The 20,027-nt window shown below is 38.4% G+C and overlaps 1 protein-coding gene across 1 annotated transcript; it reads right to left on the bottom strand.

Moving 5' to 3' along the window:
- Positions 1-1,653: 1,653 nt before the first annotated feature.
- On the bottom strand, positions 1,654-18,328 carry ppm1j (protein phosphatase, Mg2+/Mn2+ dependent, 1J). The gene is made up of 10 exons (XM_084929352.1): positions 17,777-18,328; positions 11,695-11,809; positions 9,824-10,153; positions 8,529-8,641; positions 8,318-8,402; positions 6,979-7,097; positions 6,596-6,659; positions 6,193-6,300; positions 5,185-5,336; positions 1,654-3,068 (listed from the first exon to the last, which is right to left on the bottom strand). Exons 1-10 carry the CDS (start codon positions 18,031-18,033, stop codon positions 2,921-2,923), a joined length of 1,491 nt encoding a protein of 496 aa, XP_084785478.1. The 5' UTR covers positions 18,034-18,328; the 3' UTR covers positions 1,654-2,920.
- Between the last annotated feature and the right edge of the window lie 1,699 nt (positions 18,329-20,027).

Genomic DNA, 20,027 nt, shown 5'->3' with positions numbered 1-20,027 from the left:
AATGTAGCCTAATTCCAAACTTTTGAAGTGTTTCAGAAGTAGTGTAATATGGCATATTGCATTGGTTTTAGGTTTGTAAGATTGTTAGACCTCTTGTGGATAAAATTGACAGTATACACAAGTGTACTGTGGGATAACATGCTTTTGATTTCTTTTACTTTCTGGTAGACAAATATAAGTTAAAATACAAGCAATAACTTATTTTTATGGTCATCAGTGAAACTGCAGAATGTGACAAAGTGAAGGGTCATCAGTTATTCCTGTCAATTCCTATCGTTCCTATTTTTTAACTCTTATTCTACTACGCTCAAATGCTTAGTAATCATGTCAATAACGAACCAAGGACCCTGTTTCCACAAAAGTTGAACACTGTGTAAAATGGGAATGAAAACAAAATACATTGATTTGTAAATCCCAGAAACCCATATTTTATTAACAATGGATCATGGAAAATATATCAAATGTTTAAAATGTTTTGAATGTTACTGAATGTGATGGCAGTAACATGTCTCAAAAAGTTGGCATGGGGTTAATAAAAGGCTCTAAGAGTATACTAAAAAGAAACAGCTCTACTTATTAGGTTAACTGGCAACATGTTAGTAACACGACCGAGTCACAAAAACAGCATTCTGGCAGGGCAGAGTTTCAAAATGCAAAAAAGTGCAAAATGCAAATATAAATTGTGGAACATTTTCAAGAAAAAAAAGTTCCTTAACATAAAATTGTGACACCTTTGAATCATCAAGTAAATGACATCAAAAGACTCAGAGGATCTGGAGAAATCTCTGTGTGTAAGGAATACGGTCAGAAATCACTTCTGGACGTTGCTCTTTTGTTTACGGCAAAATTCATTTAAAATGGACGGAGGCAAAGTGGTCAGACGAACTGAAATCTCAACTTCTTTTTGGGAAACATGGACACTGTGTACTCCACACTAACGAGGAAGGACTTTCCAGATTGTTATTAACACATATTTCAGTAATACAGTGCTGAACTGTATACTGGAGCTATTTCAACGTCTTTTGACCAACTGAAGACATTTGGAAAAGCAAGAAATCTAACAAAGCTGCCCAACAGGACTGCTGAGCAGCAAGAGTTGTGTCAGACAAGAATAGGGCAAGTTCCCTCTCTTAGAACTCCAGCAGCTGGTCTCTCCAGTTCCCAGATGTTTACAGGCGATTGATAAAAAAAAGAGGAAATGCTTCATGGTGGTAAACAACCCCATCCCAACCTTTTATAGACATGTTAGTACCTCTACATTCAAAGTGAACTTTTTTTTGCTTTTTGCCTAAACTAGTACATTTTCTCACTTGAAACATTTTATATGTTCCCCGTGTTCTACTGTGAATCAGATATGGGTTTAAGAGATTTACACGGCATCCCCAATTTTTTTGACATTGAGGTTGTACATTAACATATAAATTCTTTGCTTCTTTTGAAGCAGTTCAAGCATATTTTTTAAAAGTTTGTTGTATTCAAAAGTTCAGCTTGTATTAAAAGGAGTAACAGATTTATTGAGGAACCTAAGTCTCATCTAACTAGAACGGTAACTGCTCCCTGAACTATTGTGACTCATCAGTTTGCTGCGACAAAGGTTCATTTCCTTTTGATAAATAAGGAGACTGGGAGTTAGTGACACAAGCACACTCAAAATAAATGGGAAAAATCTGATTTATTTCTTAACTGGAACACATTATCCCTCCACTACACATTTAGGTAGCTCATAGTCTGGGACACACTATCTGAACAAAGAGTTATGGATAGAAACATAAAAATAAAACATCTGATACTGCTTACAACCAAAGTTATCTTTAAAAATATATGCATAATCTAAAGAACAACGTGACATAACCAAAATGGTATAAAAGAGGTATGTAGTACATTTAAGGGCATACAATATATATATTTTTTGCCTCTTCTACAAGGGTCAAATTTAGTGCATTTGAAGAAAAAAACTCTCGAGTCCCTTTCATGTTTCAATAAGGCATATATGTGAAGTTTATCACATCTTACTATACCGAGACAATTATGGAGAACAATTTACTTTCTCATTTAAATATTAAACAAAGAAAAACGTTTAATTATAGTTAAATTATACAAATGATTCTTGTTTTTTCAACAAAAAAGCTTCATATTTCTTCACTGCAATGACAAAAAGAAGGAAGTCATATAGGAGCACATTCATTTAAAAGATATCATGAAATCAACAGGCTACCACAGAGCATGTGCAACAGTCTTCAAGTGCCTCAGGTGTTGTCATTCATTTGTTACTGAGAAAGAAATCCTTCAACCAAGATTCAGTTGATTCTGCATGTTAACTAATTCTCTTTTTCCTTCTTTAATGCAACAACAAGAACCTGATGATTGTTTTTGCTGTTTATTCTGTATCTGATTTGCCATCCTTGTGCCTTGGGAGCATCTCTTTGGTTTCCTCACATTCTCTATTGCAATCCCCTTTACATTGTATGATTGATTCTTTTTTTTAATTTAAATTTTTAAAAAGGTATTCACTATTAGGGCACAACATTAAAATGAACAATCCATTTAAGGTTGGAGTAACTGCTTAGTCTCAAACATAAACAAGAAAGAAAAGTACAACAAGGGTTTAATTCTCACTGGCAACTGTCACAAACAGCAGGTTTGGGAGAAAATACTTTAATGTCACTGAACATGTTTAGTTGCATGACTGAGGACCAACCAAAGCAGATGGGAGACAGTTCCTGGTTTAAGATGAAGTGAAGGGACTGGGTCTCATATGGTAGGTTGATGAAGGTGCTGGTCAGACCCGAGTCTTCGCTATGACAAAGATGTTTTCTTCTCCCACTGCACCACTGGTCCGGGGTTTAGGGAGCTGAAAGAGGGAGGACCATGGGAAGGGCCCTAAAGAGTCAGCTCTGTCATAGTGGTGGCTACAACCTCGTCATGTCTCTGACTCATGCCCTGCCAGTGGGATGACAAACACAGTGATGTCATCACCAGAGCCCAGTCTATCGTTGGGTAGCCGCCAGCCACGCTCCTTCAGCACCCCCCTTGACCTCATAAGCAGGTCCTGCGCTGCCAGTGTATATCTGCACAACAAACACCGAGCAGAGGCATAAATCACAGTTACAGCATATTCAATATGGACAGCAGGGAAAAGACTGTGAAAAGGCATTATTAATTTAGTGTGAATGAATCTTGTATTTAAGTGCAGTAAGAGTACCGGTTCAGGAATGTTAAATAATAAGTAGTTTTAATGAAAACATGACCAAAGTTCAGAGAAAAAATATCTCTGTGGTGGACTATATCAGCTTAAAGGTTCTCAGTCTTAACAAATTCCCCCAAATACACATAACTCTGTATTAATACACTGACAATACAGTGAAATATACCTGTAAGCTTACCAAATGGGTGACAAATTACAGGAAAAAACACAAACCAGGAAAGTACCAATTGGCTGAACGTGGGTATCAAGTGATATCACTCTTGTTGAGCAATATCTGACTACTGGCAAATTTAATCAGCAAATTTGACGATATACCCTATACTGATCTCACTGATGTTTATCTGCTGTGCCACAGCAGTTTTCTTCTGCCTGACTAATCAAACATAGTTCATGAAGAACTAAAAGACTTTAAACGACTGAAGTTATTTTTTTAATAAAGAATTCTTTGTCTGACAGAAAAGGAGAATTAATGATGAAAGAAAATAAACAAAATGAACGTCACCATCTTACTGGCTCAGAATTTCACATGTGGTGGATCCCTAATCTGTTTTATTTTGAAATTATTATTTTTAATATATTCATTTATTTCCATTCCATTTCTTTTTTACAAAAAATAAATAAAAATCCCCTCTCGCCCTTGTGGGCGGTCTGTCTTTAAAGATGGTTCAACTACCAGAGGCCTGGGAGCTTGAGGGTCCTGCGCAATATCTTTGCTGTTCCTAGGACTGCTCTCTTCTGGACAGAGATTTCGGATGTTGTTCCTGGGATATCGGCCACTTCCTCTATCTGCCGGTTGTACATACCGTGCAGGGTCCTGTCCCTCCATGATGGCTCCTCCTCTTGCTCCTCTTCTTTCTTGGGTTTCTGCTGCCTGAAGTATTCACTGAGAACCCGATCAGTTGTTGTCATCTTCCAGATGTACTTGTAGTGCAGTATCATCTTCCAATAGCGTAATCCCCTCAGTTCTGACTACCTTCCCTCTTTTTGTTACCATCCGGCAACACTTCTCCAGTCCAAATGACATTTTGAAGTCGTAGCTGTATATCCTCATGGTGTGAATCAGTGAATTAATGCTGATGTAATATAAACAAATCATTTCCTATTATTCTCTCTAACTACTGCAACACCTGTTGCTAATCTGTTAATCACTCTCCTCAGTACATATACCTCTCTGGTTCCCTTTATCAACTCTCAGATTTTGTCATAAAACGCATTTTTTTCATTTGAATGTTTGCATTTCTTATTTTGTTTCCTCGCTTTTATAAATATTGTTTCTAATTAATGATATTTGGTTTTGCTTCTGTACTTTTTTCCCTCGTTTTTGCCTCTTGGTAGGCTTTTTTGCCTATCTGAAATCTTTGTGTTGTGTGACAACTAATATTGGTTACATATGAATTTTATTGGATTTTACTATGCCTCCTGTCAAAATGATTCATACTCTATGTCTTTCACAGTCACCAGACATCAGTGAAACATTTTGGATTTTACTACCACCATCTTCAAGGTGCCAAATAAGGAAACATCTTCTGGATAAAATGGTGCGATCAAGGTACTCAAACTCAACACGTTTTCATATTTGTTGAATTTGTTATCCATCTGTATACTGTGATGTCTGTTAACATTTTTAATCATGTATCTGGCCACTAGTTTAACATCTCAGGAGAAGAATGGAAGTAATGGGCTAAATTAGAATTGTTAAAAACTTATTGATAAACACTTAAAACTATCTGATGTATGCTTATAGATTCAACCCATAACTACATTAGAATTACCATAAAGAATTTACCATAGGGTTATATTCACCTTACATAATAGATTAAATATTCTGCAAGTGTTTTGCATTTGTTTGCCGCCACCTAGTGGACAAACTCTGTACAACACACCATCTGAACATGATCACATGATCACATGACACATGACCCAGAGCACACACCCAGAATAAAAGCCTAATAAAAAGGATTATTTGGGAGACTGCATACCTCATGGGATCAGAGGGGTCACAGCAGGATAAGTAGGCTGTAATAGCATCTGCCACTTCCTTGTCCGTAGTTACATCCCAAAGTCCATCTGTGCCCATGACCAAGACATCGTCTGGGCCGTGTTTATGTTCATCCAGGTTATAAACCTTCACCTGTCATTGAGATAAACCACATTAACGGATTTATATGCTTATTTATCATGCTGTCAGTACTTCTTCTAAATTGCAAAAAGAAGAAAGGCAACCATTCCTGTGCATGTCAACTGCAAGCAAGATTAGTGAATGCACTGTATGCTGGCATGCAAGGGTCATAACCTCCATTTGCTGTAGTAAAGCTGCTCATTTTCTGTCACATTTCTGATGTTAAGCTAAGTCACACTGTTCGAGTGACTTACAGGAAGGGTGGCCTTTTTAGATAAGCTTAGACATATTAGAATAAGATTCTAGTATGTCTACGCGAGTGGCTGTCAATGTAACTTTGAGTGGCGGGCCTAAAACGGAAGTAAGGAAGTGGTTGCAGAGATTGGTTAAGCCGTCTTCTCTCTAATGCATCGGTATGTTTATTGACTCGAATGACTGTACCATTATGAAGCAAGTCTAAATAGGAATTTGAGGCAAGCTTTTTCAAAAAGTAGCAAACAACCCTGAGAGTTTAAACAATAAGGGCACTATCATGGGTAACAGATGGAGCATTTGATACTACTGTCAGGATAAATCCAAAGACAATAATAACAAATCGGTACATAAATACTCCAGGAGTCATAACATGGTAATATCTGGTTCTCTGTGCTAGATTGGAATATTTGACCCATTTATTTACCCATACCTGAACTTATAAAAAGCCTACAAATTCACTTTTAGAATATTGCTCTTATCCATATTTGGGACTTCCAAGCTTTCACTGACAGACCAGTAAGCGAAGCCCAATGCCCAACAACTATTTGAATGTATCTTAACGCTCCGAAATGGCCATAGCAGTAACAGGCTCAGGCTGACTCCTCCCACTCACCTCAGGGACGCATGAGAGGAAGGGCTTAATGTAAATGTTGGAGTTGTAAACTTTCAGGTCATGATCACCGAGCCCACGGGTCACTCCGATTGTTGCCATGACACGAGCCTGTACACACATACACATTAGCAAGAACAAGCACGAAGACACACAATAATATAGGTTATTGCTCCAGGATGCGCTTCAGTTCTCAGACAATCCATTTATGGGGGATTATTAAGCGAAGACAATGTTCTTTCAGACAATAATGAAAATACTGAGCATGTCTCTCATTTTTTAGCCAGGCAGAGACCACATTTAGCTAACAACATTAAGATTATGGAAATGCTTTAAAATGCAATTAGGTGTTGTGATTAAATTTAATACATTAAATAAAATTCACAGACTTTTTCTCTCTTCTTACCTTTTTCCCTTCTCCATATATCAGGGGAAATTTCAAATCATCTTCAACAATTGTCTTATAAGCCCTACAGGAAGCAGACAAAATTAAAGCTGATCATTACCTGATCAAGTGATTGTTTGTTCAACACAAAATAAGCTCTCTTATTAAAAGCAAAATATCAAAATCAATCATTTTAGTGTTGAAAATGTGACTATGCTAGTATTACTAGCCTAAACTAAAGTAACATAGACTAAACAACTAACATGAAAAAAGTTCTTTTATATTCTTCCTAATACTCCAGAGTAAAATCAGTCAAACTGTTCTTAACACTTACAGGGTGCCTCAAGCAGATTAAAGAGATGAAAAAGTGATTAACTGTCCAAAATGTGATTAAAAAGGTTTACCAGCCAGTCATGCTGTGGTCTCTGTAGAGCATCTTTTTACCCAGCTCACTGTGTTGGATCCTACGAGGGAACTCAATGTGAGTGAACTCATTTCCCAGGAGCTCTGGCCTCAGGAAGCCCTGGAGGGGTTCACAGAATTAGAAAGGTTGAACTGAACTAGAGAATAAAAAGCTCAACCTAAGTCACGATTCTTGTCTTTCTTCTAAAACATGAAAGGCTATAGGACACTATGTGACAGCAGGCCTTGAGTGCAGTATGTTAAAATGAAAAGGATAAAACGCTCCATTTTAGCAGCAAACATCATCCACCCACTCTGTGACTCAGAATTACAAACAGATACTAAAACAGACAACCGGTTAATGCCAGTTTATTTCCGTGATAATGTACTTTACTGTCAGGAAAGGGTCATTTATCTAGGAACTGCACAAGATGCAGGATGTCTGCTGGTTGAAAATGATAAAATGCAGTCCTGGTCAGAAGTTTGCATACACTCACCATGGGCATGAATGTCATTATAAATCTGGGGTTTAACTGTTCCTTTTCACAGGTAGAGTGATTGTACAGCATACATCTTTACTGACTTAACAAAAAAAGATTTGGATTTTGTATTGGTTGGATTTTTGTTTACAATTTTCTCTAATGCACACAGGGTCAAAAGTATACTGAAATTTGCAATTGCTCACATGGATTTTATGGCCACAGGAGACAAAGACTGGGTTTTTTTTGGCCACAATGACAAGAGGTACGCTTGGAGGAATAAAGCTGAGGCTTTGAAACCTAAAAACACTGTACCACATGTCAACCATGGTGGTAGCATCATGCTCTGGGGCTTCTTTGCTGTCAGTGGTACTGGTATGCTGTACAAATTGGATGGAAAAAAGGAGGACTATTTCCAAATCAACAGTTAGACACTTGAAACTTTGATATAGCTGGATGTTCCAAAAGGACAAAGGGAAACATCAACATTAACAAAATCTGAACGTCATCCCTATTGAAAATCTATGGACTATGCTTTAAACCTGGTTTTGCGCCAGCTAACCAACCAATTTAAATTAACTCTGTCAATTCTACCTGAAAGAGCAGTTTAATATGCAGCCAGCTGATGACTACAAAAAAAATCTGACTGAGGTGCAACGTGCTGAGAGCCATTTAACTGGGAGTGTATCTGTATATTTGATCTGTATGTATATTTTTTGACCACGTGTAGATTGAAGAAAATCAGTTCAAAGGGTTCAATAACGGCCCAACATTACCACAGCATTCATGCCCATGATGAGTCTGTGCAAACATCTGCCCACAACTGTTTATTAGCCACATAAAAAACAACAACATAGATTACCAGATACTGTAGCCGCTGTCTCTCAGACTCAGGTGTAAATTCATTTGTCATGGGAATAACTTCATTATTTCGTATGATTATGGCCCTGCAGAGAGAGGGAGAAGGACAGGAGTGAAAAGACAACTCAAGTGAGGTTACTTGACACTGTAGTGTCCTGTAGTGAACACAAGAGGGATCTTAAAGCTATGAAAACAAATCATATTTCCCTCACCTGCTATCTCCAGCATTGGCTACGTAGAGTTTCCCCATTAAATGTATGGCAGCTAAGGCACAACAGCCACCAGAAATGGCATACGACGATTTTTCCTTTTCGATTAGGTCATCCTGTAATAAAAACGAAAATGAAAAAAAAAAGTCAAGACAAAAGGCTGCAAAATCTCTGCTGCTTAAAAGCTTGCTTTCCCTCTCATCATCCTGAATAGCTCATTATTTTCTTCATGCATATTCATTTTCAAAACAAAACTGCAGCACTAATGAAAAGAAACAAGGATGCTTTGAAGAATACATTACCTAGGCTGAGTGTTACTTTTTATAAGTATGATCTTAATCAGACAGTGATGTTGCATCAGAGAAGAATACCATTTCAAACTTACAAACTGAAACAGAAGTTTGAGCTGTCTATTTTTTTTAAAATTTGGATATTTCCAGTGACCCAGAACCTTAAAATGTGTGTGTGTGTGTGTTTTAAAGCTTTCCTATTTGTGGCTGATGAGATAACGAAAGATGACTGCAGTTGTTGTGAAGTGGTTTAGCCATGACTGTTCTGGCAACTGTCAAAGCAATCCACAACAACAACAAAAGTCTATGCTATCTATCTTATTCATTCAACATTAATTTGCCTGGCTGCCTGCAGAGAGTGCAGCTATGCACGCACCCTTTGAATCAGACTGTAGATAGCCAGGTTGTTGTGAGAGGGGGATGGAAATTATACATGGCAACCTGGGTACCAAAATGCAAACACCTAAAACTTATGGATTTATGTATTGATGGGTATTCACAATAAAGGTTGAGGGTCTTAAAGATTGCAGAAGTTTCATGAATACAGCTGGGCTTTGATATACCTACCAACACTCCTGTCTTAACCCTGTTTCTCTCATTTTCAAGTCATTCAAATATTAAAAGAAATTCAATCCCATATATATTCATAAACATCAAAGTGGTGCTGTGGAAAAGCTATTAGCTAAAGCTAAAAGATATTCTAGTTTATAAAGCTTCATATTTGGACAAGATGAACAAAGCGCTGATGAGGACATCTGACATAATTCAGATTGGACACAACACACATACACTGCCATACCTAGAGTAATGTTAGCATGGCCAAAAACCCAAAACAAAACATGAGAACAAAGTGATTTGCTCTCTGTGCATGATCTGCATGCCACTTCTGGTTATTAAAGCTAAAATCTTCGGTTATGTTGGTGTTCAAAGACACAGATGGGCAAAAATGCTTGCCACAGCTTAAATATGCCAAGTGTGGTTTTCTTGTTTTCCCCATTGTCTACTCACCATCTGTTTGAAGGCAGTCTCTATGACTCCCATCACCAGGCTTTCCAAACTGACAACTTTCTCCATGTAAAAGCGCACTGAAGCGTCGCTGACTGCATCTGGGTCCTCTGGTTCTTGTGCACCCCCTTTCTTTGCCTCCGCCTGATATGGGCTGCCATTCTTGGCCAGGCAGATAGGAGGAGCACTGCTGGGGTTCTCCAGGAGGTGGCAGATCTCCCCCAAGCGGTCTCTGATTAGGTGGTGAAGAAGCTTGGAGGCCATGATGGCTGCGCCAGAACCTGCATGTCCATCAAATATCCCCCAGAAGTGGAGAGGAATTCCTGTACCATCCTAAAAGAGGAAACAGTCACAGACAGACATAGTGTATTAAATAAGACGAGAATTCATCTGCTTCCTTGGTTAAAAAAAGCTCTTATGACATTACAACTTTGAACAGAAAGCACAGCTTATTGAGTGTTCACAGATTATGGCAATTTTTTAAATCTATAAGCAAAATATTTCTTCAAGATCTGTTATTACATTCCCAAATCAATCTTTCTAAACAACAGCCACATCATGAATCAAGTTTTTATTCGTCGAACCACTAAAGTTTACAATAATAGTGCAATAGTACTGTATATAACTGAAGTAATATTAATTTAAAATAGTCTTATAGCTTTTGAAAAGGAATGTAGGTAAAACGTCTTCCAATCAGGTCTTTTGCTGTTTATAACACAGTGAGCAATGCAAAAGCACTGCCACCTTTGTTTTGGCAGGAATGTTAATAGACCCAGTTGGCCTGCCTGACTAACCAACATATAAACAGGCCCAAGACATCTGCCTACCCCTCTGATGCTAGACTCGAGTGGGGGAAGGGTGCAACAAGGGATGATGTAATTCATTTACACCAAATGGAGGACACGAATGTACTTTGTGTTCCTGCAGGTCTTACAGGAGTTGTGAGGCCCAAGGAGAGACAATGACTATAAGACTTTTCTTTAAAATATTCTGAAATAAATGCCCTTTTTTGACCACCTGGAGTCAGTGGGAACAAGCTGTACACATGATGACTTACATTGACTTACCTTTTTAAGTCAATCGTGTAAACTTCTTACGTTTTAGTCTTATTTGAGCTCTGTTGCTCTGTCGCAGTATCAATTTATAGATTTGTGCAGGGCAAGTAATGTGCAGTGAGCCTTTTTTTTAAACAGATTACGCAGTGATGTGGTTGAAAATAACGCTGATAACAGCAGCGTGAGTCAGCAAAAACAGTTACAGTTTGAGAAAAAAATGCTGTAAGTTGTTAAAACGCTCAGTAGAGCTGGGGGTGAGACTATCTCATGACTTTGCACCATTTCACACAGAAAGTGTAGTCATGCGGTCCTTTGTTAAATTGAAACCATCTAACTACAGTGACTTTCAGAAAATTGAGTCAGTCAATCAAAACATCTGTTAATTCGGGTCAAATTAAAGTCACGAAATCTGAGTTGAAAGTTTTGTCTGAGGTGTTAATGTTGAATCCTGCTAAATCCTGTTGGCTTTTTCTGTGCTGTAGTAATTTGCTTCTTTAAATGTATTCACATTTAAATGTATACAGAATGAAAAAAAAATGTCTAGATGGAAACTACACTCGGTGAAAAGCTGTGAAAACAGCACTGCTGGATATGAAGTAAATACAATGCATGCTCAGATGGGGTGCAGCAGTTTATGTTCTGTAAGGGAACATTATGCTTCAGGCTACATAACAAGGCATGCAAACATCTTTCAATGACATTCCCCTCAGACATGTTTAGGACTTTATATATACTGATGTCAGATTTGTTCACTTTTTTCCATTTGTTCATACATTTCATTCCTCATTCCCTGATTCTAGAAATCTGTCCTTCACTCACCCCGTTTTGATCTAGCAAAGTAGAGTTGCGGTGTTTGCCACTCGGCTTCTTCACAAACACTTTCTCACATGAGGCCTGGTCCTCGTTCAACATGCTCTTCCCTGCATTGATCACCCTGATTGAAAAAGACACAAGGAGGAAAGGTGAGCCTGGAGTCGGATGATTTATAGTGTTTGCGCTCATTCCTCTAACCGCATAAAAAACACAATAGAGAGAGTGCAACAGTGGGGTGAAAAGTGGGGCAGGATGCAGTCATGTCCCAGAGGGAACTTGCAGAAGGGATTAAGTGTTTTTATGATGAGCTGATGCCTGTGGAGGATAATGGCTTTAGAGTAATGCACTGATTCATACTGTAGAAGCATCATCTATCACAGGGTGTGCTTCAGCAGTGTCAGCTGAAACTACCGATGCACAACAGCATTAACATCATTTTTTAAAATACCAATACAAATATGTTTTTTGCATGATATACAGTTTTGTTTTCAGAGAACCATCTATTCACATTTCCCATTCAATCTGAAAATGAGCTGGCAGATTCCTAAAATTTGCATGCATTGTAATATAATCCATCACTTTACACACATTGCACATTATAGCAATATACCGTTACACAGTACAGACTTTTTAAATAATTCTTAATCCTCTGTCGATTGATTTTTTGGGCCAGCGGAAGACACGTGAAACACGATACTGACACAGTATCATCTTACTGTCACAAAACAGGAACTATGTAAACAAAGGCTCACCTAAATAAAGCAGACACAACTAATGTGTACATTTGGAGTTGTCTTTCTGGCCTTGCAAATACTCTCTTCATATCTTTATTTCCTAGAAATCCTGAGGGAAATATCTAACACTTTAGCAATTAATTACTCCTCTAGCACATAGTTAACTCTGTCATTTGAATTTTCAGCAATGAGAACCAACCAAAAGAGTAATGCCCTAAAATGAAACCGTGAGCTGAATGTTCCACAAAACGGGAAGTTGGCAGATGAGGTAAGGCAGTCGTAAATGGTTAAGATTGCGTCTTTCTGGTCTTGTAGCGTAAGCTTAAAGTGCTTCACACTACAAGCTCCATTCACTCTTTGACACACGTCTTACAGCACTTTAATAACACTTAAGCAGTGATGATTCTTCATGGCCTGTGTTGGTGCTAAGCAACTTACCCAAGAATACTTAAGTCAGCTGACTTTAATAGTCACAGATAAAACCACTGATCTCTGCTGAATGGACAACCTAGTGGACAACTCTGTGACATTATTCGTTGAAATTTTATCTACTTCTATTTCAAACTGCAAAAATAATGACTAGATATTTCATAACATAAATAATAGATCTTAAAAATGTAGCTAAAGGCTTCCTAGAAAAAAAACTACAGCCAAACTAAACTCATACTCAAGTGTGAATGATTTGTATCAACGACACGCAAAGCTCCTCTGGCAAGGTCCATTAAACTGTAACGTGAACCTAGCTGGGAAAGGCTGAAGCCTATCTAGACCTCATGCTGGCACATTATGTAACGTTTTTACTTTTAATTATAGATAAATGCCACATTAGCCGGATAATGTGTCATTAATACCCACTGCACAATTCCAGTAATTCAAGTATTGTCCTTAAAAAATCCTCAGAAACTTCTGCATAGAAGGAATTAGCAATTTATCAGATAATGCTGGGATCATGAGAGGCAAAAGTAAAGTAAACAAAGACAGTAAATAAAAAAAGAGAGGCTGACAGTGACGAGGAAAGAGGACAAACTAAATAGTCAAACAACAAAACGGGGAGAGAGATTAGTAAAAATTACATCAGATTAAGACTTCTGACCTTTCATATTCCATATAATTCAGCTGATTACAATCTTTTCAGAAGATGGATGCTGTATAGTCTGGAGCTTTGATTTCAGAGAGTTACAAAAATGAGGCTCAAAATGTAACGGCTGCCCAAATCTGGATTATAAAAAGCCCCTTCACGTTCTAATCAGTTGAAAGCAGCGGTCAGACACCAGTATCCTGCACTGCGTTCCCTGCATTAGGACTAATGACAGAGAAGAATTTAAAATCACTTGATTGTAGTCTAAACTTTCTGCCAAAGCCAAGACAATGTTCAAAGATCACATATATCAGATGGGAAAATTGCACTGATGACTCAACTTTACACAAACATTTCCAGATATTTCAAAGGACTGGACAAAGAAAGTCCAGGGAAGTAGCCAACTGGTATGCTGGTGGCACAACAGGTAGCATGCCTGACTCCGAAGGTTGCTTGTTCAAATCATGCCCGAGTCAAGCTCTCTGCAGGTACTATTTGTAAAATCCATGGAATTCTCACGTTGGTGGGTTCCTGCCAAGTCTCAGCTACTTGAATTAATTGACACCCTTTGGTGCATGTCATCCTTTTCTCTCTCTGTGGCTATCTCCAAGGGTTGAAAATAAGGTCTCTGTGTGAAAGAAAAAATCTTATCGTTTCAAAACGTAATGGATGCATAGTGTATGTTTTTAGAAAAAAAGGCTAAATGTAAACATAAGCTTTGTACTTGAGAAAATTCCACAGTGCACCTTAAAGTGTTGGTTCCATAAGGTTTTGGAGGCCTGCAGCATGCTTGGCTGAAACGTGTCAGTGTTTACTTTTCCCATGTGACAAACTCCTACACCCACAATAAAGAATCAGCAATAATTCTGTTTTGAAAGCAGTCACATGAGCCCCATAAGCTATTATTGAACATGCTGGTTGCTGGCGTGGGAGGATGCCATTCTAAAACACGGCCTTACTGTAATGTGACTTAACTCTTTCACTTATTTGTCTTTCGGTCATATGCTTTCACAACCTGTGACTGAAAACCATGGCTGTCGTGTTTGGTAAAACAGTGCTTCTCTGTTTGAACCGTCTTATTCTATTATGCAAGGAAAGTTCAAGAAGAGGAAGCTATGAGTTCCAGTGAATTCTCTATTTCGGGTTACTTGACAAAAATGTCTCTGTGTAAACATCATCTTTGAAATAAATTGCAAATTCTCCAAGTAAAACATTAAACTCTATGCAAAGTACTGTGAATTCACTTCATAGTCTCTTGCTGAGGACAGGCAGCTTTAGAGATAAAGAAACAGTTTTGTGGTTCAGTCAGCGGGAGATCAGTGATGCATATAATCTAGTGAATGGAAACACTTCTGAAACAAGCCTTTGATCCTTTAAAAGGACGTTTGCACGGTTCTCTGTCGTTCAAGATTCTTTTTGCATAGCTGGTGTCAATTCAGCTTCAAGTAAAACTGGAAACTGTACGTCCGTTTTGTCATCCGGCCTGTTTTGGGTGTGCTATGTGCTCATGACACAGGCGACAGTGAGTTGTCTGACAGCACTTTTACAAATTAAATGTGAAAAAGATATACTCTCTGGTTGCTGCTGATTGAAGCTACCTCAAGTGGAAGTTGGCAGGCTGACAAACACTGCAGGCCTTGTTACATAAAATCTTCCGCAGTGTCAAAGTAAAGTCTTCATGAGGAACTTTAAAAAAAAAAAAATCAGACTAGTTATATTCTGATTCCTATTCAGGGAGGGGAAGCTTCCCATCACGTTTGTAAGGCCCACAGTGCTAAGAAGAAATGAAAGCTGACAGTCAAAGACTGACAAAAACAATTCCCCTGTAGAAAAACAACTTTATGTGAGCTGTATACTACTAAAGATATTATAATTAAAACATACGGCAACTTGTGAACTCTGCCCCACCATTAGTTCAGGATCTGTGCTCAAAATAGAGTCACTTTTTAGTGACTCTATTTTGAGCATAGAATGTGAGCCAAAAAGTACAATCGCTTGAACAATAGGTTTAGAAATACACAACAACATGGGTGTAACTCTATTCATCTGAGGTTTATTTACTCCACTAAGGTAGATTTTTTGTTTGTCTATGAAAGATCTGACAACAGCCCAAAACACGAATATGCTCCATTTCTAATGAAATGAAATGGAAAAAAGGAAGAAGTTAGAAACAGCTTTATATTTCAGCTTGTAACAGTTTTATGTACAATGGCCCACACTTTACACACACTGACAGTAAACTGAACATCATTCATGCATTCTATCTTGTATTATATACAACTCAGGAGCATAAAAGACCTGTAATCATTCATCCTTCTTTACTGTTTTGCTCTTCTAACATCTGCTTTTCATGAATTATTAATCATACTACATGGAATAAATATGTCACATACAATTTTTTTTCAAATGTGAGTCCTTGCTTCCTCAAACTCTCTTACATGATACCAGTGGCAGGACCTGGAAGAGCACCTCCATATTAAACTAAACAGTATTAAATACCCATTTGATTAAAGCACTTTGAGTGTCTTACTGTAAGTGCACTCACTTATTTATGCTGACACAATGTTGTACACCAACACCATAGCAGCAATTAGACTCATTATCTCAAGCATCCTACACTGTGCAAAGATTTTAGGTTCAGAATTCCTAACCTGTTTTACCACATGAGTCCATCCAATTTGCGAGAAAGCAGTATTCCACATCTTCTGGGTGCAACGCTATAACAGGAACAAACCATGGGAAAACCTAACAATGACCATGAATCCTTATTATCACCAGCATGCCCAAGACACACTAATTAGGTGTTATCAAAATGGAGAAGATGTAACACAGCGTCCATCTGTATTATTCAGGCCGCCATTGTTCCTACTCTGTACAGGGGAGTAAAGATCACTGGACAAAATGGACCGAGGCCTAAACAAACGATCATTCGAAAGGCTCTTATCATTGCCGTGTGGGTGAATAAACAACTGCTTAATGAATGAAAGTGATCTCAAATAAAAATAGCCATACAGTCGGATAAATTTAGAACCTGACAGCAGTTGTAATTTGGCATCAGTGTATCATGGTTGAGCGTGGACAAGGTTTGTAGCTCTGTTGTTAATTGCTTCCATTTTAGAGTTGTTTGCTTTGGACTGACGTTGAGTTTTCTGTGGTCTCAGTGTGCTGATGTGACACGGATGGTTCAGATTGTTTGGGGTTTTAACCTCCGTATGAAATGAGCACTGACAGCTGATGTGTGATCAGATCAGCCGATTACGTTGTGTTGTAAGCAGCACCGCTAATGCTGTGATTACAACTTAAGTGACTCATGTTAAAGTAATCTGCTGAAGAATTCAGATGAATTACAGAGATGATGCAACTTTCCACAGAACATAATCAATACTTGCGTTAAGTCCTCATATCTGACCGCACTTATTCATTCTTCTGAAACATTTGGTGTTGAAATTTCACATCTGAGACTTTCCACATGAGTCAGTTATATATTTTTTTTGTTTTCACAATGGGTCAAGGAGGACAGGCATGGATAATATAGCCCACATAGTGTTAGACTGTATTTATTCAGTCCTTCACAACCACCCACTTCTGGAGGAGGGGAGCATCTGAAAGTGTTTTTCCTCAGCAAGAATCATCTGAAGAACACATTTTGTTTAGTGGTATAAATGAAATGAGACTGGAAATTTTCTATATGTGAGAGGACTGCAGGTGTGTAAAGAATATGAAAGCATCATAGTAAAGACAAGGACAGGGATTGTGCAGTCGGACTGACAAATGCGAAGAGCCTCTGCCTCATTTAGCCACAAAGATAAGTAAACCCACATGGCATTTTGCTACCTAGTTATCTGTTAATCGGAACACTGCAAATGCAAACCCCACTGGTTCTGTTAGGAACGAGTAGATACACATTTCCTGCTTTCACTTCTGTATGGCCCCAGTAAATCAAAACTGAGGTGGAGCCTGTATTCAAACATGACAGTCTCTTAGGAGAGGAAAGCCTTATATCTAATTACAGCACTGACACCCTGGTCCAAATTTACATTGTTTATCAGCAGCTCACGGGAGGAACAGTGAATGGAAACCGTTCAATAGCAAAAGGCCACATTGGCCATCATTTGGCTGCTGCAGTGCACTCGAAACTGCAGCAGCAATAAAAATAAATAAATAAAAATCACTTATCAGGCCTGGCACTCATCGGGACCCTTGCAAAATTTTTACTGATACAATTCAATGATTTTCGGATCAATTAATATGTCACTGAAATCACTGATACACTCACTCTGCGTATCCCGTTTGCCAGGGAAGCCTGCTGCCTCTCTTTAACGTGAGCACCGGCCGCGATGCGTGCTCGGTGGAGTACTGCAGGAGCTCCGGGGTGAGGTCCAAGAAATCCGGCCGGCCGTAGGGGAAACGAGGCGGCAGGCTGTCCGTACCGCAGGTCTGTCCACCAGAGTGATGGTTATGGTGGTGGTGTCCGTGCGGCATCATCCCTCCGACCAGGTTGGACATGGCGTTTTTAACTTTGCTGATCATCATCGGCACCGACAGTGGGGTAAAAGATCCGGACGAAAAATTAAACGCGATGCGATATTATGTCGTTAGAGACGGGAGAAAACAACAGCAATACATAGCGAGGGACGAGAATCATTTCAGGAAGCGATTTTTTCCCTCCTTGGCCCCATGTGACAGTTTTCAGAAAGGCAGACGCGATGTTTTCCTCATTGAAACAGAATAAAGCCCTCACTGGCTGCGCACAAGCTGTAATCCAGCAGGAGACTATCTCATCTCAGAAGGCAGGGCTTCACAGGGATGTGCAGCCAGCCGTGAAAATGTCTTACACATACCCCCTCCTCAACCCCCCCCAAACCTTTAACAGAAATCACATGAAAGTAACATAAATGTCAGTCAATGACAAATGAGGAGATAGTAATATGATATATATGACGTCTCACTTGGTCAACTAGAGCCCTGAACTATTGCAAAGGACTAAATGTAATCCGAACACGTTCAAGCCTTTTCTGATTAAATGAAAAAATCTGGATATCAAGGCAAGCTTTCATAAATTATGGCATTAAAGGTTACTATGATTTGTAATAACCGACTTTATAGTCTTAATCTATTTATTTAAACAACATTTGAGTTGCCAGATTATGAAAAATGGCTTTGCTGATTTAGCTTCCTAATAAAGGGCAATGAGTTTTTTTTTACTTTCTAATAAATCATCAGGTGTGCAGGTGTAAAAGCTTAAGGCTCAGGTGCAGTTACATTATATACAGGCATAACTGAACCTTCACCCAGGGCGATTCTAGCTCTTTCAACACCTCAGACAATAAGGAGATTAGCCCCCCCACCTCTCACAACAGTGTCTGTAAATAAGCGAATTTACAGACACTCAAAACCTTTTAGGTAATTCTATGTATTTGGCTGTAGCCTCAAACAAAAAAGTTGAGAAGATGTTAAGTATATATTAATTTGAGCATTTAAGTATTTTGAGATAAAGTTGAATTTATTCAACAGATACACATTATTCCAGTAACAGATTAAACAATTTATATAAATGAGAAAAACTCTAACAGCTCTACATAGAATATCTCTACATTTTATTCTAAATAAAAGAGTACTAGAGTTCACTGACAAACACTCCATGTGTAAAAATATACCTCTTTCCAAAACACTGCACTACATTTCATGTATAAGCACAAGCCAATGTACTTCTAGCCCCAAGCCCAGATAAACAGGGAGGATTGCATCAGGAAGGACATATTGCATAAAAACTTTGCAAAATCAGCATGCAGATTATCAACAGTGTTATTTCCATACTGAATCAATCAGGATCTGAGTCAACAACAGTTCTGTGCGGTGCTGTTGGCCAACAGAGTGCTAGTGAAAACTGTGCTTCTGTTGACCAAATAGAATAGAATAGAATAGAATAGAATTCAACTTTATTGTCATTGCACATGTCACAGGTACAGGGCAACGAAATGCAGTTTGCATCCACCCAGAAGTGCTTTAGCCATGATATAGATATATTACAATATATATTAGCAATAATATAGATGTAAGTATATTACAGAAATGGGTCTATTACGGTATGAAATATGTACACAGTATGAAGTATGTTATGAATATGCTATATCTACAAGTATGTACAGGCTATGAACAGGATATAAATATACAGAATATGAAATAAAGAACTTTACAGAAATATGAGATATACAGCTATACAGAAATGGGAACTATGCAAGTTGTAAACAGTTATAGAATTAAAAATTATCGTATGATTATTTACACAGAACTATACAGTAGTGCAGTTAAGAGGCTATATAAAGTGCTAGTGGTTGTGAGTGGTGGTTCAGTCCATGTTATTATTGCGTGTTTGAGGGTACAGTTGTCCATTGTGTGTGTGTGTGTGTGTGTGTGTAGGTGGTTGTGGTGTGTGTATGTCCAGTCCATGTGTTAACGTGGGTCAGATGTCAGGAGGCAGAGTTCAGGAGTCTGACAGCTGTGGGGAAGAAGCTGTTCCGGTACCT

Source organism: Perissodus microlepis, chromosome 5 (genome assembly GCF_051167445.1).
Source record: "Perissodus microlepis isolate ML-2025 ecotype Zambia chromosome 5, ASM5116744v1, whole genome shotgun sequence".
In the NCBI taxonomy this organism is placed as follows: Eukaryota; Metazoa; Chordata; class Actinopteri; order Cichliformes; family Cichlidae; genus Perissodus; species Perissodus microlepis.
The sequence above is the reverse complement of the archived record's forward strand: the minus strand, read 5'-3'. Positions and strand labels throughout refer to the sequence as shown.